The sequence below is a fragment of the Cydia amplana genome, chromosome 25, assembly GCF_948474715.1.
Source record: "Cydia amplana chromosome 25, ilCydAmpl1.1, whole genome shotgun sequence".
NCBI lineage: Eukaryota > Metazoa > Arthropoda > Insecta > Lepidoptera > Tortricidae > Cydia > Cydia amplana.
Window position 1 is genome coordinate 8,532,350 of NC_086093.1, and position 23,576 is coordinate 8,555,925.

Sequence of the window (23,576 nt, forward strand, 5' to 3'; positions counted from 1 at the left end):
ACACAAGCCTTCTTGAGCTTACTGTGTGACTTAGTCAATCTGTGTAAGAATGTCCTATAATATTTGTTTATTAGATTACGAGAAGCCAGTATGTATAAAGGAAGAGCCTCCTTTCTCTGTCGATGCTGGCTCGTACAGTGAAAGCACCGAACTCTGCGCTGCCCGGGAAGTTGAGGAACAACTTGTGTTGGGGCCTGTAGTATTGCAGCAGCAAGAAGTACCCAGTAATGGTGCGTTACTTTACGTTAAAATATTACAGCAATTAACATTAAAAATAGAGACAAAACTCCAGTACAGCAAAATAAGACCTCAATCATTATGCTAGTAGTAATAGTAGCTGTTGGTATGTTTATATTTATATTATAACATGTTACTTTTTGCACAATTTTTATATTAAAGATATTAGGTTGAGTAAGTATAGCGACGATATTATCTTATCTAGTAAGTATGTATATGCCACTGGATTCTGGGCTTTGTGTGGTTAGATACAGGACAGCGTTTTGGCATATTACGATCAACACCCATAGGTGGGAACGAAAGGTCCGATCGCTGTGTCTGCTCCTATGATTATCGCTGCCGCCGTCACAAGTCGCTCAATGTCGTGGCCGAGCCGTTAAACTCTGACCAAATTTTGTATTATATACCTACAGGAGAGATGCCGGTGTGTGTGAAACAAGAGCCCTCACACTCAGACGGGCTAGAGAGTCAATTTCTTTATGATGACTATACGATAAAGGATGAGCTCAAACTCGAGCCGGAAGATGGTAAGAAATACATACATTTACTTGACTGGCGCGATGACCCAAAATGAGTCTTGGCCTCCAACACAAGAGCACGCCACTTTGGTCGGTCCAGAGCGGTATCACGCCAGCTTCCGCCGACGCGGACTCACGGAGATCTGCCTCCACTCTGTCCAACGATATTTAGGATGACCAACAGGACGGCGTCCCGTTGGTCGACCCAAGTAGGCCCTTTTGGCCCGATCTTCACCCATCCTTTGGAGATGGCCAAGCCAACGGAGACGATGCACTTTGGCTTCACATATTATGTTCGGCTCGGCTATTAGCTGATCTATGTACAGTTACATACATTTACAGTTATTAAATAACTGTTATTAAATAACTGTAAATGTATGTAACTGTACGTAAATAAATGTTATTTACGTAAAAACATTTTCTATAACGTTATTATAGCGTGATATAAAAGAGGAGGAGGAGTGGGGATGTAATATTTTATTTTATCAATGAAGAATTGAATTGTAAATAGCCTGGGGCCCGTTTCTCAAAAGCTTGTAACTTGTAATACAAGCGGTTGTTTTAAGTCTGGATATAAAAAACTAAGTAAATATAGCAGCTAAAATACTAACACAATTTTGTATTTATATTTAGAAAAGCCAGTGTGTGTGAAAGAACGATTGGACGACACGCCGTGTGGCGAGAGTGGGTCCGGCGAGCAACGCTCGTGTGGCAACAGTGGCGGTGACCACCAAGTGGTGACTAGCGAGGGTGGGGCTGACCACCAAGTGACGACTGGCGAGGGTGGTGACCACCAAGTGACTCGACTGGTACTGATGGTACCGGAATACGTCTACGTACTCAACGGTGAGACACAGTGTTCACACAATAAGTTCACACTTCTCTTTCTTTCCTATGCTTAGGTATGTTTAATATATAATATGGTCAAGCAAATCTTGTCAGTAGAAAAAGGCGGCAATTTTGACAAAATCGCGGGTTAGCAACACTACGTTTGAATTGTTCGGAAATCGCGTGTCATTTATATCTTATTGGAACTGTTTTGTTTACATTTCATCGTTGATCGACGTACATTGCTGCTTTTTGTTCGTTTCCTAGGGATACCATACTTTAGTTTGCTTTACATTGCTACTGACATATCTAGCTTGACAGACTATAATTATAAATTTAACTCATGATGACCTTGACCCCCGCGATACAGGCCATGCCTAGAGCGGGGATAAATAAAGAAAGAGTGGTAACTCCATACATCAGTTTTCTTACAAAAACGAACGCGACATATTTCGTAGTCGACATCTAACGTCAAGTAGTGGAACTATCAGTACCGCTACTTGACACCAGATATCACAAGTGTCGCTACTGACGAAAAATTACTACTAAAACAATTTACAACTAATATTATAAGCAGAAGGAGTTGAAAATAGAGTTTTGGTGCATCCGGTTATAATATTAGCTGAAAATTGTTGAGCATTAAAGTTTTACTTTGCCACGACATCTATTGTCAACTAGCAGAACTGATAATGTCCGCTAGTTGACGCTAGATGTCGACTACGAAATAACTCGCGTTTTGCTAAGAAAACTGAAGTATGGAGTTACCACTCTTCACTACATAATATAAAACAAAGTCGCTTCCCGCTGTCTGTCTGTATGTATGCTTAGATCTTTAAAACTACGCAATGGATTTTGATGCGGGGTTTTTTTAATAGATAGAGTGATTCAAGAGGAAGGTTTATGTATAATTTGTTAAACCGTGCGAAGCCGGGGTGGGTCGCTAGTTACTTATATTTCTCTATGGTAGGTAGGTACAATTTGTACGAGGGGCGTTCAAAATATTCTCGGTATTGATATCTTACGACCTCTTCTAAAATTTCTTTCGTTACTGGCCGCTAAGGTTTATTCATTGACATTAAAAAAAAGTATAATTCGAACCGAGATAGTCTTTTGTTTTTCTGCAATTGCTGAACAAACATGAACATCATGTGCGAATTGACAATGTTAACTAAATTAGAACATCGATGCGTGATAAAATTCTTGACAAAACAGGGTAAAAATCAAAAAACCATAAAAGAGGAAATGGATTGTGTTTACCGTGAGTCTGCTCCTTCTTTATCTACCATTCAAAAGTGGTCAAGCGAGTTTAAACGCGGAAGGGAGAGTATTGAAGATGACCCTAGACCTGGCCGGCCTGTAGTAGCTACTTCACAAGAAAATATTGATAAAGTGGAAAAACTTATATTGGAAGATGGTCGAGTGAAGGTAAAATCTATAGCACAAGTAACCAATCTCTCTATTGGTACCGTACATGATATTATACATGACCATCTTAATATGTCAAAAGTAAGTACAAGATGGGTTCCGCGAATGCTGACTCGGCTTCAAAAAGACATGCGTGTAGCTTGTTGTTCCGATTTTATTGACCTGTGCGGTGAAAATCCTGATGAGGTGCTGCAAAGAATAGTTACTGGAGATGAAACCTGGGTTCATCATTATGACCCAGAGAGTAAACAAGAGTCCATGCAGTGGCACATTAAGGGTTCAGCTCATCCCAAGAAGTTCAAGGTCATCCCTTCAGCTGGCAAGGTCATGGCCACGATATTTTGGGATTGTGAAGGAGTATTACTGATCGATTATAAAGAAAAAGGTGTAAATATCACAGGACAGTACTACGCTAACATTCTACGTCAATTAAAGGATGTAATTAAAGAAAAGAGGCGAGGAAAGTTAACCAAAGGTATTCTGCTTCTGCATGACAACGCCCCCGTCCATACTGCTCATATTGCCAAGGCAGCTATTGTTGAATGTGGGTTTAAAACTGTTACTCACCCACCGTATAGTCCGGACTTAGCCCCCAGCGACTTCTTTTTGCTCCCCAATCTTAAAAAGGATCTGCGTGGAAATAAATTTTCTGACGATGAAGCATTGAAGGCGGCAGTGGAGGAGCATTTTTACACGAAAGATAAAAAATATTTTTACGAGGGATTAAAAAAAATAATTGATCGATCTTTTAAGTGTATGAACATAGGGGGGGGAGTATATTGAAAAATAAAAATATCAAACTTTTCGTACTTGTTTGTTTTCATTCTCATACCGAGAATATTTTGAACACCCTTCGTATATCCTTGTCAGACCTCGTCATAGAGAAAAAAATTCATAGATTGCTCACTCCATACATCAGTTTTAGTACCAAAAAGACTTTTAGCATCTAGCATCGAGTAGCGGAACTATCAGTACTGCTACTTGACAAGATGTAGCACCGACCGGAAAGTCTTATCTCAACAGCATAAGACTTTCCGGTCGGTGCTACATCTATTGTCAAGTAGCAGTACTGATAGTTCCGCTACTCGATGCTAGATGTAGACACTGAAATTAATAGTCTGAACTGATATATGGAGTGAGCCCTCTTGTCTTACTTATTTCTCTATGACCTCGTGTAACATTTAATCTTGTATTTCCAGCTTCGAGCCAGGCGTTACTGAAGCCACCGGTTCCGCGCAAACGCCAGATAGAAAAACCATTCGCCTGCGATATATGCAACAAAAAGTTCAAATACGCCAGCCATATGGCCAGGCACAAATTAAACCATGAAGACTACACGAGACTAGTCAAAAAACGGCCATTCTTTTGCGTTATTTGCAGTAAGCCGTTTTCTCAGCTTTTAACATTTACAGCGCACATACAAAATCATACGAAATTACCATACTATTGCGAAATTTGTAATGAGGACTTCTCTAATCATAGTGCGTTTGTTAAACATAATGACATTCATAGCTATATATATAGTTGTGAATTGTGTGATGAACGGTTTGTGCATAAGATCGAATTGCTTAGACATAGACTGAATCATACAGTAACCAATAATTTTAATACACCTAAACGAATTAATATACTTCGCCGATGAATTGTTTTGTAATGAACTTAATGTTGAACTAAATACAGGGGGGGGGGGATGAAAATTTTGCACGTCGCAGTGACTGTGTAAAATGTTCACATTAATAAATTTCGGAATTATCACATTTTTAAAATAAATGTTTTTGTATGGGGGTCGAAATTTTCTATTGGTTAAAAATTTAACTTTCCATAATTGCTTATGAAATATTCCGTGATCCATCCGTGATCGTGATGAATCCTTTAGACATATGTTAGTTATATAAATATTAGTTGTAAGAAATTATGTCGTTAATTATATCGTCTAGTTTAAACCTCACGATTGTGTTTTATTTGACATGCTTCCAAAATGAAGACTATACCTATTAAACAGGGATGTTGCGAACATCCGCATCCGCAACCGCGGAACTTCCGCATTATTTTCAACATCCGCATCCGCATCCGCATCCGCATGAAATCGATGCGGAGCTTATGCGGATGCGGATGTCGAACAAGTCGACCCAGGAACGTCTTAGCGGCGGCGTAAGTGCTAGGTAATTTCGTCATTACCTATAACGAAATCGTCTAGATCCGGAAAAGTCGGCCAAGTTACTGTTTATTAAATATGACGCACCTATATTCTTGCTCAAATACTAAACGTTACGTTTTTTTTTAATAAAAAAAAATACTAAAAATGTAATATTTGACGTTTTCTAAGTACCTAATCTTGACATCCGCATCCGCGAATGTGAGCCTTTAAATATCCGCATCCGCGGATGTCAAAAAATCTGCATCCGCAACATCCCTGCTATTAAAATATTAATAATACATCAAATTGCATCGAAATATTTTCAATACTACTACGTTTTTATGGTAGAGGAATCCGGGCAGTGTTGGCCACACAGACAATCCAACCTCTACACATAGCATAGTCGCGCTACCCCCTCTGCCACACATACGGTAGCGTTACTCCATCTTCGAGTCAATCCCGTGCCGTGATTGGTCCGTGTCTTTGAACGGACCAATCACGGCACGGGATTCGCTCACCTCGTCCCCCCGCACCCCCGTATTTTTGGCAGCATCGGTTTCATGAAATAATTGGCCTAAGCTCAGTCTAGAGGTTGGATTGTCAGTGGTTGGCCAGTAATAACATATACTAATCTATGGTGTTGGCCGAACGTTAATTGCAATTGACCAATAACCATTACAAATTGAACCATAAACAGTAACGGACGGTTAAATCTGCAAAGCAACTACGGTAATCACACAATCTATATCCATTCGGATAGCCAGGCGGCACTCTTAGCCCTAACCTCTGATGTCACCACATCGAGGCTGGTTGAGAACTGCAGGCAACTATTGAACAACCTTGGAGCCAGGAACAAAGTTGTTCTACGTTGGGTCCCAGGGCATGCGGGTATCGTAGGAAATGAAAAGGCCGACGAGCTCGCGCGAGCAGGGGCTAAAGGGATAAACTACAGTCCTGAGCCGTTTTGTGGTATCCCCAAAAGCCTAACGCGGCTCACCCTAAAGACCTACTGTCAATACACAACAATTCAACTCTGGAGGGAAACAACAGGTTTGAACCATTCCAAAGCGCTTATCAAGGCCTTCAGCAAAAAGGCGTCCTCGAACGCCTTAGCGCTGTCTAGGAACCAACTGCGCAACTTGGTAAGGGTGCTTACTGGGCACTGTTGCCTAAATAAGCACATGCACACCATGGGGAAACGTGACATGGGGCGGTGCAGACTCTGTATGGAGGCAGAGGAGACGCCCTTGCACATCCTCACAGAGTGCCCTTGCCTAATGCGTACTCGTGACTTAATCCTGGGCGGGCACATATTGCGCCCGGAGGAGGTAAAGTCTCTCGAGTTCAAAAAGATCCTGCAGCTATTTGAAGTTGCATGTTTGGATCGAGAGTTGTAGTAGGTGGCGATCACAATAGATCAGCGATGGTCGCAGTGATACATAGGCTTTGGAGCCTTATATAGCCCCTAACAAGAAGAAGAAGAACGGACGGTTATAGTTTAAGGTTCAATTTATAATAGTCAATAGGCTACATGACTAATTTTCATTTATGGTATCAATCGATCGGGTTTGTTTTTAGGATCAAATGTCTATATGGGACCCATTGCATTAAAGTAACACAAAAGTCAGAAATTGTAGTCAAAGGCCGACAGTCGCACTTCACTCGCGAAACGCTCTATACAAAACGGCCAGAGGCCGTGACGTCAAGGTCTCTGGGAGCCCATCTTGTAGGACAAAACAAGAAAATTGCGTTTTTGTCGGTGAAATATTGCGTTTATGTATATAGTTGCTATACAATATTTTTTTGGACGAAATGTAAGGAATCGAATGGTACCCTTACTTTATCGTTTTTGGAAGTTAAAAAAAAACTTAAATTTTGAAACTTTCAGGTCCTGTATTTTTGTAATTTTTCAATATTTTATTTGAATATCCACATTATTGTGATAAATTGCTCGTTTGCTATCTATTTTACTAGATTTTGTTATAAAATTAAACATGTGTCATCATCCCTATTGCATTAACGTTTCGGCCAACACTGGATCCGGGATGGTCGGCCACTTTCGTCTTAGGCCATCCGGATGTGAGTGTGTTGTGTGTGCTCCAATCAGAGAAATATAAGTAAAGAAAGAGTGGTAACTCCTCAGTTTTCTTATCGACATCTAGCGTCAAGTAGCGGACATTATCAGTACTGCTAGTTGACAATAGATGTCGCGGCAACTCAACGTCTAATGCTCAACAAATTATTTGCAAGCTGCAGGAGAGTGCCATTGGCATTAAGTCCGCGTTTTTTGCGTTATTAGTCGTGTTTTAGATTTATTAAATGCATAAATAAATACAGAGAAACACATATATACTTGGTCAACCAGATCTTGACAGTAAAAAAGGCGGCAAATTTGAAAAATGTAGGCGCGAAGGGATATCGTATCATAGAAAATTTGAATTTTACTGACAAGATTTGGTTGACCAGCTTTACTAACATCGAAAATTGGCATTTTTGTGTCCGCATCTGCTGATTTGATCGGGGAATCAAATTGGCGGTTGCGTCCGCACGGCCTGATTCGATCGGACAATTTCATCAGATTGGCGAAAAATTGTCTTGTCTGGACTCCACTTAATCGTTTTCTTATGCTTGGTTTACACGGTTCGAGTAATTAGTTCGCTTTTAACATGTTGTTTCCGAACGTGAACGTACCGCGTCTATCTATGTCATGTTAAAATTTCGTATCGTATGTCGTATCTAATCTAATTTTCCCAATAAATTCATGAATTCGTCCTTTTCCATAGGAAACAAAATTTTAATTACGCTATTTGACTCATTTCTATTAATTTAGATGGTCAGGCTTTAGCTTTGTCGTTAAGCAACATTATTCGACAATAAAATAAAATTTATTATAAAATAAAATAATTCGAATGAGACAATGGATTTCTCAACGTTATGCCGCACTTGTCTTGGTACCACGGCTTTGAGACCCTTATTCGCTTCGAATGCGGATCACAAGCGTCATGCTACTACTGTGTTCATTACTACAGGCATAAAAGTAAGTACTGTACTGTTTGAGCTAAATTATCACTTTTACGTTCATTACAACCTTAGATTTCATTCACACACTTCACTCCCTCCTCACAAGCTTACACACTTAGTTCACACTCCTCTTTGTTTCCTATTTCCTATTCTTATGTTTAATATAATTATAAATTTTACTGGTAACTCGTGATGATCATGACCCGAGCGATACAGGCCATGCCCAGGCGGGGTTCACTGTAATGTGCCTGTTAAACTTTTATTGTCAATAAAAATATTGTTATAAAGATTATTATAATGTTATGACTACCCAGGTAAGTACTAACTCTTATGCAATGATTTATAACTTAAGATAGGTTATAGGCGTTCCAAAATTGAAGGGCTTACCTTGTGACAAATTGTACAAGTTGCCTTTAGTCTCACCTGGGCCCGCGAGCAATGTGCACGTGCCAATGAGCTCCCGCACACCGAAAGAGAAAGAGACAAGCTTATGTTAACAACGAGTATGACGAAGATGGATCGATTTCGAAAATTAATCAAAAATAACAGATTTCTTCTTAGGCAGATATAAATATGAAAGTATTTTTTATGCTTCTCAAATATGAGTATAACCTATCTATATAATATCATTGCTGTTATGTTTATATACTTGGTCAAGCAGATCTTGTCAGTAGAAAAAGGCGGCAAATTTGAAAAATGTAGGTGCAAAGGGATATCGTCCCATAGATAATACGAATTTCGCGCCTTTTTTTGCTGACAAGTTTTGTTTGACCAGCTATAAATGTCAACTTATTTTTCATATCATTGATATTAACAAATACATATTTTGTACAAAAGGAATTGAAAATAAATAAGTGAAAGAAATAAAATTATCTAATTGCCATAAAATACAAAAACATTTGATATGCTTCCTTAGGGCCACCCCACATCTGGCGTCTTTCGGGCGTCGGCGTCGGTCAGCGCTATGGAAAATGACGTCGCTGCGCAGTTGCGTCGACGTTGCGTCGAGCAGGGCCATAGAGTTGTAGACGCCGACGAGACGCCAACGCTCGAAAGACGCTAGATGTGGGGTGGCCCTTACATTAACGGTGTCATATACTTAGACATACTATGACTACTATACTTTGTGAGCATGTTAATGTTAATAACACATTACTTTGTAGTTACAAAAATTGCTTACAGGTTGAACTAAACGATGGCCTGCCGCAGCAAATGTGCACAACGTGCTTTGACTTCATCAACAGTTCACTAACATTCCGAAGACAGTGTAAAAACTCGGAAGACAAGCTTCTTCAACTGAACCAATCAAATAAAGAAACATTACCTAACAGTAACAAAATAGGCGATTGTGACACTGAAGGTTTAAACAGTATTTTGAAGACTGAATTGAAATATGAATTTGAAGTGCCAGATGAGATTGAAACTGTGAATTGGGAAGATTCAGTTGGAGAAAATGATGCTCCGCTCGGCTGTTTTAAAAATAAAGATAATTGCGATGTACTGGATCTTCAACTGAACCAATCAAATAAAGAAACATTAGCTAACAGTAAGAAAATAGACGATTGTGACACTGAAGATTTCAAATGTAATATTTTGAAGACTGAATTGAAATATGAATTTGATGTGCCAGAAGAGATGGAAAGTGTGAAATGTGAGGATTCTCTTGGAGAAAATGATGCACCGCTCGGCTGTTTTAAAAGTAAAGACAATGAAGAGAAGAATTGTGATGTACTGAATGTGAAGGCGATAGGAAATACAAAGGGTGATAAAAAAAGGAAAGTGCAAAGGTAATTTATGTTTTATAAATTCAAATATTTTCACAATTTAGAGTACATGGTCATCATATCATCTAGGACAGTAGTTCCTAACCTGGGGGTAATTACCCCCGTGGGGGTAAAACTGGTATTTTATGGGGGTAATAAGCTAACCTAATATAACAATACAACAAACGTACACGTTTTATTTTTTATTATCATTGGGAGGAGGGGTAAAATCAGGTTCCCTAGTTAGTCAAAGGGGTGACCGGACTGAAAAGGTTAGGAACCACTGATCTAGGACATTAAAACATAGGACAGGACTTCAACTCTGTTTAAATTGTTTTAAAACTAGCGACCCGCCCCGGCTTCGCACGTTAACAAATTATACATAAACCTTCCTCTTGAATCACTCTATCTATTAAAAAAAACCGCATCAAAATCCGTTGCGTAGTTTTAAAGATCTAAGCATACATACAGACAGACAGACAGAGGGATGCGACTTTGTTTTATACTATGTAGCGATAAATTCAAATGTTTTCATAATTTAGATGGTCATCATCTCATCTAGGGCATTAAAACATAGGACAGGACTTCAACTCTGTTTAAATTGTTTTAAAATAATAAACGAGTATGATTATGACTTATGACCGTGACTGTTTCTTAAATCCAATTTGTTTAATCCGAAACCAATAGTGAGGGTGTTAAGTGAAATGACCTTTTTTTGCTTGATTAAAGCATGAAACTTGGCACAGTTGTTCCTTATATCAAAATAAGCCGATTAAGATCGGTAGCCCGAAGGAACCCCCCACTGGAGCCCGAGAGGGGGGGAAGGAACAACTGTGCCAAGTTTCATGCTTTAATCAAGCAAAAAAAGGTTCGACCTTTTTTTGTTACTTAAAACCTTAACTACAAGCAAAGTTACTATCCAGTACCCGGATATTAAAATAAAGGCCGGACACCGGATAATAACCGAATATCCGGTGCATCTCTAGTAATTTTGAACACCTCGCCCGCTTAGCAAGTTCTGCTGCTGACTGTATTAACCTTTTCGACGCCGTGTCAAACACAAAAGCTGTCACGATGACGCCACGTCACCGAAGTCACAGAATAAATAATAGTACTAAGTACAGAAGACTCACTCTCTAACAAAACGCGTCTGTTACGATCAGCACAGATATGGCCGCTAGGTGGCGACAGAGCCACGCGCGGCTTATGGATTTCCCCAAAATTGGGGCCGAACGGATGTACTTTTAGCTACCTGTAGCAAAGCGACGAAATCGCGGAGCGAGACACGCCTGCCGAAGTGTCAAAACTGAAATTGAACTTTATGCATATGCACGTAGGTCGATGTTGCTCTGTGGTATGTGACCGATTAATCGGTCTTTGGCGTTGAATCTACGGTGCGAATATATCGGTCATTGGCTTCCAAAAGGTTAATTAAATTGGTGTTTGTGGAATTTTTTAAGCATGTTTTTTTTTGTGACATAATTTGATAATTTGTTATTTGATGATAGTAATAATGATATAATATTTCTATTAATTTATAATGAAACCTGTAAACTCAATAGATTTAAGAATATTGCCGTGCCCTACCAGGGCCCATGTGAAACAACTATTACCTATGTAACACCTGTGCACTTACCATGGATGCAATAAATATATGAATTATGAATGATGTGTGTCCAGGGTGTCCTGCACGATATGCGGCAAGGACCTGTCGGTGCGGAGTGTGCGCGCGCACGTGACGGCGCGGCACCCGGCCGCCGCCGGCCTGCGGTGCGGGGTGCGTACCTCTCAGCAATCTCAGCATTATTATTCCCATCTGATTGTGAGGTCACTGCATAGACTAGGAGTTTAGAGCAATTATTTCATGAAACCGATGCTGCCAAAAATACTGGGGTGCGGGGGACGAGGTGAGCGAGTCCCGTGCCGTGATTGGTCCGTTCAAAGACACGGACCTCACACAAAGACACTTTGACTCGAAAATGGCGTAAAACTATCGTATATTTGTGGCAGAGGGGGTAGCGCTACTATGCTCAGTCTAGAGGATGTCTTGTCTGTGGGTCACTGTTACAGCTCTTATTTAGGGTCTTAAGTATGTAGTGCCATAGAGAAATATAGTAAGACAAGAGTGCTCACTCCAAGACTTTCCGGTCGGTGCTACATCTATTGTCAAGTAGCAGTACTGATAGTTCCGCTACTCGATGCTAGATGTTGATACATATATGGAGTGAGCAATCTATGTATTTTTTTCTCTATGGTAGTACACATATATAAATACTACATACTTAAACTACTACTACTAAATTCTTTTTTTTTTATTCGGTAGACTAAAATGACATTTCATATTGTGAAATGTCATTTTATGTTCATATTATGAAATGTCATTTTAGTCTACCTAATAAAAAAATAGACTTTACTTACTTATATATTATGTATTTTGGAAACACTATTGTTGTAGCAAAGTCATATGTAACTCCGTATAAGATTAATAAAGTCTAAGGAAAAAACGTGCCTCGGAAATCAAGAAAAAGTCATTCTCGGGTAGATGGCGTCACACCTTTGGTCTATGCTCGGCTAAATGGCGTCGACGACACCGTTTGATATTTAACCATTTCAACACCATATCAGTGAAAGAACATGTGTCAAAATCATATAAAAATAATAAATAAAATAAATCATTTATCCATATACAGGTATACATATATAGATGGTCAAGCAAATCTTGTCAGTAGAAAAAGGCGCGAAATTCATATTATCTATGGGACGTCATCCCTTCGCGCCTACATTTTTCAAATTTGCCGCCTTTTTCTACTGACAAGATCTGCCTGACCACCTATACAATTTTTGATATTTTTATACATTTTAATTTTTAGTTCTAATCGTGTGTCGACAGATGGCAGTAAATTTACTATGACAGTAACCCTCTATACTATTTATTCTCTTCGGTTGCAGTACTGCGCGTTAGAGCATGGCAGTAAAGAGGCGCTTGCGACACATACGGCGCTGTGCCCGCTGAAGAAAAAACGACGGGTTTCCGATTCGGTACGTACTTAATCAAAAAAAAAGGCATTTATAGTCTGTCAAACCGGATATGTCAGTAGCAATGTAAAGCAAACTAAAGTATGGTACCCTAGGCAGGCGTGGCTCACGCCGCGATTTCGTCGCTTTGCTACAGGTAGCTATAGTTCGTTTTTTTAGCATTAGAAAGAAGGTAAGCGATCTTGACATGACTTTTAATTGAAAAACGCATTTTAAAAATCAGTAACTATTACTTATGAAAGCAGAAGAATATAAATGATCGTATTAGATTCATAATTGTTACATATTTGCCATTATTTATTTTTAAAACGTGTTTTTCAATAAAAAGACACGTCAAGATTGTGTACCTTATTTCCAATGCTAAAAAAAACGAACTATAAAAGTACATCCGTTCCACACCAATTTTGGTGGCTAGCCAATAAGCCACGCGTGGCGCTGTCGCCACCTAGCGGCCATATCTGTGCTGATCGTAAGATCGTAACAGACGCGTTTTGTTAGAGAGTGAGTCTTCTGTACCTAGTACTATTAATACTATTATTTATTCTGTGCCCTAGGAAACTAAGGAAAAGCAGCAATGTACATCGAACAACGATGAAATGTAAAAAAAAACCCACAGATATAAATGACACGCGATTTTCTAACAATTCAAACGTAGCGTTGCTAACCCGCGATTTTTCAAATTTGCCGCCTGTTGCACTTGTACGTGTACAGCTCACGATGGTTTAAACTTGTCTGTGTTTTTGACTGTTAGGGCAAGGAGTTAGTATCGTGTGACGTTTGTCACAAGCCGATGCAGAGGAACAGTCTGCGCGCGCACCAGGCCGTCAAGCACAAAGGCCTCGGGCCTGTATGCGAGGTACGTAGAGTCGCAGATATACCTTCACTATTTTTATTTTTTTTTATTTATTCAAACATATTACACAGTATTACAGTGAGACACTAAGGCACTGTGGAATGCATACAATATGATTATTACTTATCCCATAGAGAAAAAAATACATAGAGTGCTCACTCCATACATCAATTTTAGTACCAAAAAGACTATTAGCATCTAGCATCGAGTAGCGGAACTATCAGTACTGCTACTTGACAATAGATGTAGCAGCGACCGGAAAGTCTTATGCTGTTGAGATAAGACTTTCCGGTCGGTGCTACATCTATTGTCAAGTAGCAGTACTGATAGTTCCGCTACTCGATGCTAGATGTAGACACTGAAATTAATAGTCTGAACTGATGTATGGAGTGAGCACTCTTGTCTTACTATATTTCTCTATGCTTATCCTAAAACGTTAACATAAAGTTGTGTTATACAATAACAATAATCTTAAATACTAACTGAAGACGGACGATCATCCATCGCCTCACACACTCTTACACTATCACTACATAGTATAAAAGAAAGTCGCTTCCCGCTGTCTGTCTGTCCCTATGTATGCTTAGATCTCCTTTTCAACGCTTTTCGTCCCATGCTAAAATGTGGCTTATACGCCAAATGGTTGCAATATGAAGAGCGAAAATAAACCTTATCTGTCAGCAGGAAAATTGCTTTGACAGCGTCCGTCATAGCCTTTTTAGTGGCTGTTGGCGTCATGGGCACGACAGCACTCGACCACTTTAGTGGCTCTTGGCGTTGAAAAGGTTAAAAATACGCAACGGATTTTGATGCGGGTTTTTTTTTAATAGATAGAGTGATTCAGGACAGAGGAAGGTTTATGTATAATTTGTTAACCCGTGCGAAGCCGGGCCGGGTCGCTAGGATATTGATATACTAGCTTTTGCCCGCGATTTACTGCATGGAATCAGAACATCAGCTAGAGTACGTATAGCGCCTGGATAAAACGTAATAGCAATCGTTCAATTTGAGCATTGCTTACATAAATTATAACTTATAAGGCAAATCATTAACTCTTTCAATTCCACCCCCCTTTGCAATCTCTTTATGTATAACTAGCTTTTACCCGCGACTTCGTCTGCGTGGAGTTAGTAATTTGGGTATATCGATTCCCGATACAAACTTCCATGATTTCTGGGATAAAAACTACCCTATGTCTTTCCCCGGGACTCTATCTCCATACCAAATTCAGTTCAGCGGTTTAAGCGTATGGATTAGTATCATCTATTGTCAACTAGCAGAACTGATAATGTCCGCTACTCGACGCTAGATGTCGACTACGAAATAACTCGCGTTTTGGTAAGAAAACTGATGTATGGAGTTACCACACTATCTTTATTTATATTACTCTATGTTAGTATGGATTAATCGTATTTGTTGTAGCACTGTGGCCGTGGTTTCGGCAACAAGTTGCGGCTGAGCGAGCATCTCCGCGCGAAACATGGCTACGACAAGTTGCAGTGCAGCCACTGCGAATTCAAGAGCTCGAGCCGGGCCGCCCTTGAGGTAGGATTATGGTAAAATGGTTCTTATTACCATAGCACTATGGTTAATTATGTAAAAACAAACAGCAGCCACTGCGAGTTAGCCCTTGAGGTGCGATTATGGTAAAATGATCCTTATTATTGTGGTATTAAGATTAATTATGCAACAAGTTTTTAAAAGAGCATCTCCGCACCAAACATGGCTACGACAAGCTGCAGTGTACACACTGCGAGTTAATATTATTTTTAGATATTGTATTTTTTTACCTTAGGGAGCGTTCAAGTATTACGTAACGAATTTGGGGGGAGGGGGGGGGGGTCTTGTAAAACGTTATGATGCGTCACAGGGGCGGGAGGGGGCTCGTTTGAACTACGCGTTACGTAACATTGTTTTTTAACCCTTCAGAACTTTTCGCATCTTTACGCCACATAATTGTGGCCTTTAGATAAAAAAATGTGACGTCCCACGGGTAAAGGTACCTTATGGCGATTGGCGCTTACGCTATTATTAACGCCGCTCCAATATTATTGCGGCGCTATGCGACGTAAGCGCCAGCGGCCTTAATGTACCTTTTGCCGTGGGACGTCACAAATGGTCACTTGGTGGTTACGTAACGTTTTACTAGGGGGAGGGGGGGGGGGTACAGAAAAACGTTACGGCGCGTTACATGGGGGGGAGGGGGGGTCAAAAATGTCCAATAATTGCGTTACGTAATACTTGAACGCTCCCTTTCATGACTTATATTTTTATTTGCGTAGTTTCACGTCTTGAAATAATAATATGTTAACTAAACAACATTTTCGATATTCGATTAGACTTACTCTCACATCTGGACATAAATATGTTAACTAAACAAAATTTTCGATATTCGATTAGACACAAATTTGGTATATTTATGCAAGACTGAAGACCATGCCAGAATATGATTCATTCATTAATTAAACTAAGCTACCCACCTGATAAAATTAAATATTCATTTATTTCAGATATTTAATAAACGATTATAGTTAAATTTAGCTAGGTACCTAATAACTATAGTGTCAATAATGTTTCCTTATTTATTGCTAGCGACCCGCCCCGGCGTCGCACGGGTTAGCAAATTATACTCCTAAACCTTCCTAAAGAATCACTCTATCGATAGGTGAAAACCGCATGAAAATCCGTTTAGTAGTTTTTTAGGGTTCCGTACCCAAAGGGTCCGTCCGTCCGTCCGTCCGTCCGTCCGTCTGTCACCAGGCTGTATCTCACGAACCGTGATAGCTAGACAGTTGAAATTTTCACAGATGATGTATTTCTGTTGCCGCTATAACAACAAATACTAAAAACAGAATAAAATAAAGATTTAAGTGGGGCTCCCATACAACAAACGTGATTTTTGACCGAAGTTAAGCAACGTCGGGCGGGGTCAGTACTTTTTTTTTTTTTTTTTATTAAAAATGGGCTTACTCATGGCCACATGGGTGGATGGGTGACCGTTTTTTTGTTTGTTTTTTTGCTTGTTTTGCTCTATTTTTTGTTGATGGTGCGGAACCCTCCGTGCGCGAGTCCGACTCGCACTTGGCCGGTTTCTGTTAATCGCGAACTTACATACACACAAACAGACGCGGCGGGGGACTTAGGTTTATAAGGTGTAGTGATTTATCATAAAACTAAAAAACATTCAGGTCACCCACTTACCAGGTGCCTTCATAGTCGGCAGATAATACAATAATATTTATTTGTAATAGATTTGACTACAAGTCAAATAAGTTTCTTTTTTCGAACTGTCAAAACGATTTTGCTACTATGGAATTTATAAGAAACACTAGCATGTGACGTCACAATCTAATTACCTACTCTTTATAGTTATGTACGGGTTTTAAAATAGAAATTGTTTAAAATACTGTTGCTTTGCAGAACCACGAGCGACGCCACCGAGGAGAGAAACCATTCATCTGCGAAACGTGCGGCGCAAAGTTTCACGCGGCGTATCTTCTAGCCCAGCACCGACATAGCCACCGCACCGAAAAGCGCATCAAGGTACATACATTTTTGTGAATATAAAATACTATAGGCCCCGTGCATGAACTATAGGGGGCAGCACAGGAGCTGTCAGATTTTTGGCGCGAGGCGTAAATGTGTCGTTTATGCTTCCGATGTAGCCCACAAGATGGCAGGACCTAATATGCACAAGGAAATATGCCGACGAGAACGGTAGATGGTAGCACTTGCTTTGGCAATGTACATGTGCACATATGTTTCCGATTCAGGCCACAAGGTGGCAGACCCTCCAACGCGCACGGTCCCTATGCCTCGTTAAAGAAACTAATGGCTTAGTATGTTTGTATTATTCCTTTCGCATGATGATCTTAAAACACAAAAATAAAGCATTGTTCGCGGTCATTCTATAATATAAGTCTTCCTCAATTTATTCACAAAATTCAAGTAAACTCTGAATAGTATTTACGAATAAGTTTTAGCAAAAAAATCATTTTTGGTACAAGCTTTTATCGCTGACTGTACTTTTCTTTCCACAGACAACGAACACTCATCGAGACAATTCTAAAAACCCCAAACACAATTAGGTTGCGTTGTTTTATCACAGAGTTCCTATGGCCACCTCCTGTCTCCATCATCAGTTCAGCTCCATGGTACCATAATATTGCATTGACTAACACATGTACTTATACAAATTTTCAGCTTCATCGGAAACCGGGAAGTGAGCCAAATTTAACTTCCAAGATTTGACCCGTACAAATATACATAATAGTTACATACAATGCAATATAATCCGTTCAATATACGCGATATAATCCGTTTTAATCGTTTTTCTACTCCCGTACTTTTATTTGTCATTTAAAGGGTCGTGCACACACCTTTAAACCCCTATCTTATAGTTGTGAAGACAAGTCTTTAGTCTATTCCCCAAAAAAGTATTTGTGCATACACGCAGTATCTTTTTGGCACTTTTACGATATTTCGTGTAATCACCACTTAAAAAATATTGTATGAAATACATTGTTGCCAACCTAATTTTAATTGTCATCTCTGACAGATGAGTGAAGTAGACATGTTTATTTCATTTCATTCATTCTTTTCCCGCCCGTACCCTCCATCTTTGCTACTTCTTGAATGAAAAATATTTGTTAAATTTACAATTTTATTTCAAAGTGCTTGGTCGTAGAAAAGGTATTGTATGCAACGTTGTTTAACTGAGTCAATAAATACTCGTGGCGTCTTTATTAACAATTTTCGGCTTCGCCTCAAATTGTTACTCACGCCACTCGCCTTTTTTGACCTCTCTTAAACAACGGTTGCATAAAATACTATTTATTTTATTAAGCTATATATATAAAACACGACATCCCTTATCCATCTTGTTAACAGTGTGGCCTATGCGGCGCGGCGTTCAAAGCGACGAACAGTTTACACGCGCACCGCGCCGCCCGGCACGGCGCGCGGCGCCACCGCTGCCCGCTGTGCGCGCGCGCATACTCCTGCAGGCACTACGCTGTCAAACACTTACGCACCGTGCATGGCTTTAAGGTATATTTTAGACAAGGAAGCAAGAATCATGGACACTAGAGGTCCTGTTTTGGAATCAAACATGGCGGCCGTGCACTTTGTCATAAAAGTCGTCATGGATGTCGTTTTATAGGTTTCTGGGAGTGCAGAATTTTCAAGAGATGCAGTACGACCAGCGTCACAGTGGAGGGAAACCATTCACATGCGAAATATGCTGCATAATACTTACGCCTGTTGTCCTTGTCTCACTGCTGCCTAATGTGCGCGCGCGCGCATACTCCTGCAGACACTACGCTGTAAAACACTTGCGCGCCGCGCATTAAGGTACATTTTAGACAAGGAAGCCAGAATCATGGCCACTCTAGAGGTAACAGATGCAATACGACCAGCGTCACAGTGGAGGGAAACCATTCACATGCGAAATATGCTGCATAATACGCCTGTTGTTCTTGTCTCACTGCTGCCTACTGTGCGCGCGCGCTTACTCCTGCAGACACTACGCTGTAAAACACTTGCGCGCCGTGCATTAAGGTACATTTTAGACAAGGAAGCAAGAATCATTGACACTCTAGAGGTAACAGATGCAATACGACCAGCGTCACAGTGGAGGGAAACCATTCACATGCGAAATATGCTGCATAATACGCCTGTTGTTCTTGTCTCACTGCTGCCTACTGTGCGCGCGCGCTTACTCCTGCAGACATTACGCTGTAAAACACTTGCGCGCCGTGCATTAAGGTACATTTTAGACAAGGAAGCAAGAATCATTGACACTCTAGAGGTAACAGATGCAATACGACCAGCTTCACAGTGGAGGGAAACCATTCACATGCGAAATATGCTGCATAATACGCCTGTTGTTCTTGTCTCACTGCTGCCTACTGTGCGCGCGCGCTTACTCCAGCAGATACTACGCTGTTAAGTATTCAAAGTACGTTGGAGACTCACAGTGGAGATAAAACCATGCGCCTGCGAAACATGCGGCGTAACTATCAGCTGAGAGCGCGAGCTTAAGTCGTCTCCAGACGAGCTGGGCAAATCGACCGATTTGACCAGGAAAATAATTGGCGCCAATCTCATCTAGCGTCCACAATTTAATCACCAATTTGCATTCTATATATACTAACTTCGAAAATTGGCATTTTTGTGTCCGCACCTGCTGATTGCGTCCGCACGGCCTGATTCGATCGGACAATTTCTTCAGATTGGCGAAAAATTGTCTCGTCTGTACTCCACTTTATTTCTGCCGAGATTATATGATGTCTCTCTGTGTGTGTGTGTGTGTTGCATCTTCGCAATGTAATATTTGATATCAGAGAAAGTAACTACGATGCACTTGAAGAGGTCTGTGATAAATAATATGATGAGTCAATCTTACACATCGGAATGCCCGCAGAGGTCAATCAGACTTGCGCTGATGATTTTAATTTTATTTATTTAAGGTTTACCAATAGATACAACACTACAGAAATTACAGATAAAAGCCAAAAGTACATGAATAAGTGTCTATTCAATAGTAGGTAAACACGACATGCGTTAATTGATTGAATGATTAATTTGTTTCAGGGCACGGTGCCACCGCTGCAAGTCGACCCGGCTCCGACGTAAAACAGTCATCCACTTGTAACGTCGCAAATTATACACACATTATGAGAATATAAATAGTATTTTATTTCAAAATATTACAATATATCTGGAAATTAGCTTAATTCTAAAAATAAGTCTATCATTTATATATTAGGCAGTAAGCATCCCGAATAAATACAATACATAAACACATTTTAAATAAAATGTACGCTTGTTTGTAAAGACTGATACTTGGCTGTCTGAAAATAAAGATATCATTTCATTTATAGGCGTTTAACCTTTTGGACGCCAATGACCGATATATCCGTACCGTAGGTTCAACGCGAAAGACCGATTAATCGGTCACAGAGCACAGAGCAACATAGACCTACGTGCATATGCATAAAGTTCAATTTCAGTTTTGACACTTCGGTGACGTGGCGTCAGCGTGACAGCTTTTGTGTTTGACACGGCGTCGAAAAGGTTAACATTTACAGTGACCTGCTGCGGTCAATGGCGCCGAGTGTTAAAGAATGTAAATTTGTCTATTATTTAATAAACCTATTATTAAATACGTATATGCCTATTTTATTAATTAAAGTTATTTATACTAACTAGCCCTAATATAAATACTTTCATACAATTATCAGAAACAAAGTATAGGGAAGTAAATAATGTGTAATAAAAATTTCTAATGCAAATTAAGTTAAAATTAATAAAGAAAAAGAATAACATTAACAAAAAAATCATAAGAAAGAGAAAAGTCAATTGGCTAAGACTAAATAGTTTAGTCAAGTTATTTAGTAAATTAACATTCATTTCACGTTCATTAATTTCAGAATTTCTAGATCCTACTTCTTATTTATTTTCACGTTATTTTCTAAGGCCCAATACACTTGTAAGTTTTTATTACGTAAGTAGGGACACAGCTATACTACAGCATGAGAGATGAATATCGTTATCTTATTCTAACTAATAGCTTTGTCCCTGCTTACGTAAGTAAAACTAAAGTGTATCTCGGGCCTAAATTCTAGGCGGCCGTACACTGACTAACATATCTGACAGACTGATTCCATTCAAATTTGTAAAACATTCATACAAACTAACAGTTCTCAACAATATGGATCTTTTTATGTTTAACCAATCCAACAGAGCTCGTATACTGTTTCTTACATATTTCACAAGAGTGTGGTTTCTCGCCAGTGTGGGTACGTTTATGTACAGTCAAATTACTCAAATGGGCGAACTGTTTCTCACATATTTGACACGTGTACGCCTTTTCTCCAGTGTGTATTCTCTTATGTACAGTCAAGTTGCTTAAATGCGCAAAAGGCTTTTGACATATTTCACATGTATATGATTTTTCACCAGTGTGTACTCTTCTATGTACAGTCAAGTTACTTAAGTGAGCGAATTGCTTTTCGCATACTTCACATTTGTACGACTTTTGGCCAGTATGGATCCTTCTATGTATAGTCAAATTACTTAAATGTGCAAATTGCTTTTGGCATATTTCGCAGGTGTAAGCTTTTTCACCAGTGTGAACACGTATGTGGCTGGTTAAAGCAGACGAACGGGAGAACTCTTTTTTACAAAATTCACATGAATAGGGTTTCTCTCCGGTATGAATTCGTCTATGTTTGTTTAAGTTATCTAGTTTGCTGAATCGCTTTTCGCACATGTCGCAGGGGTATGGGTTTTTCGGTTTTGGGGTTCGGCTGAGGGTTGTCTCGGGCTTCGCACGGCAACCCCTCGAGGGTTGCTGGCGACCGCGTTTTCTTCTGCCTCCACGGTTCTTCGAAGCTGTAACCATGCAAAATGTATGTTAAACTTTAATTGAAGCTTGTGTTTTTTAGGATTCCGTACCCAAAGGCACAGAATAAGTAATAGTATTATCATACAGAACGGACACGCAACGCCCCGCCCCGACTGGGATTACCTCGCCCCTCAACAGCAGTTAGCCGAGTTTTAGCCGCGCGCTCAGTTCGGTTAGCGACGCGATGACGGACGGAACGTTCAAAATGCCGGTCTATTGTGCTATGTACGAGTACCGAGTATACCCTGTGTGTTATTTTAGAAATAAGTAATCAAGTTTTTCAATTTAAAGTACATGAAATGTGTATAAGGCTAAACTTTTGTATAATAACAGGTAATAATATCGTACGTCACATACATACACGCCTACCGATTTTTTGTTCGTTGAATTTAGGAATGTTAAGTTAACATTTTAATGTAAATACCTACACAGATATTACTTGTAAATGTTTTATTTTTAGTTTTACACTCTTTTCACAAAAAAGAATTTATGCTCGGAATATTCGCGTTTTTATTTATTTATTTATTTATATTTTGGAGATCCAACAGCTATTTATACAGAGTATCCCAAATTAATAAGAGATTAAGAAGAGATGGTTTTTTTTTGTAATACAATTAATTGGGTATTTTGCCCAAAAACTCAGCCTCACTGTGCAGAGGGGGAACGCGGTCAGTATCCTGGGAACTGCCTCAGGCTAATTTAGTGTTAGATTTTTAATATATTTTGTTATTCAATCTCTGTTATTAATATTCCTATATACCTATTGAATCTTCCATTAGGTATGTATGTTATATAAAATCAATAGGTATCAACAATAACGTAAATATAATAATGGCGTAACAAAACAATTGGAGCGTAATTAAACTTAAACATTACTTAAATGTTAGTTAACATATTTCGGTTGAATTGTGTTGCGTCACTTCGGCCGGCCTTGGCAAGCTTCGGCTTAAGCCGGGTTCACATTTGTCTGTCGTGTTGTGTTGTGATGCTCTCTGTCGTGATGGCATACTGTTCACATCTATATGACGTGTTATGACGCATTTTTTATCAGTTCCGTCTTGGCTCTCATTCAATCAGCAGCTCCTCGTCCATACTTAATGCGGCTCTGACGCGTCACAACACAACACTGGCGCGTGCACACTAGTCTGATGCGCTGTGTCGTGTCGCTGCACCGCCCCCCGCACCTCACCCGTCCTGACGCGGACCGGGATCGCTTGTGATGCGACACAACACAAGCCGCCACAACACACGGCATCAGAGAAATGTGAACGCAACCATATTAAATGTATGAAACCGATATCGTTCTGATGCATCACAACACAACACGACAGACAAATGTGAACCCGGC

At 39.8% G+C, this 23,576-nt stretch overlaps 1 protein-coding gene and 1 long non-coding RNA gene across 2 annotated transcripts; one reads left to right on the forward strand and one right to left on the reverse strand.

Annotated features, from left to right (window-relative positions):
- Positions 1–8,051: 8,051 nt before the first annotated feature.
- On the forward strand, positions 8,052–20,504 carry LOC134659849 (zinc finger protein 724-like). Its single transcript, XM_063515557.1, has 9 exons — positions 8,052–8,182; positions 9,349–9,953; positions 11,610–11,710; positions 12,820–12,968; positions 13,717–13,821; positions 15,241–15,363; positions 17,239–17,361; positions 18,709–18,867; positions 20,413–20,504. Exons 1-9 carry the CDS (start codon positions 8,063–8,065, stop codon positions 20,452–20,454), a joined length of 1,527 nt encoding a protein of 508 aa, XP_063371627.1. The 5' UTR covers positions 8,052–8,062; the 3' UTR covers positions 20,455–20,504.
- On the reverse strand, positions 13,852–14,338 carry LOC134659660 (uncharacterized). Its single transcript, XR_010097828.1, has 2 exons — positions 14,254–14,338; positions 13,852–13,940 (listed from the first exon to the last, which is right to left on the reverse strand). It is a non-coding gene; the product is annotated as an uncharacterized LOC134659660 (long non-coding RNA).
- Positions 20,505–23,576: the final 3,072 nt, after the last annotated feature.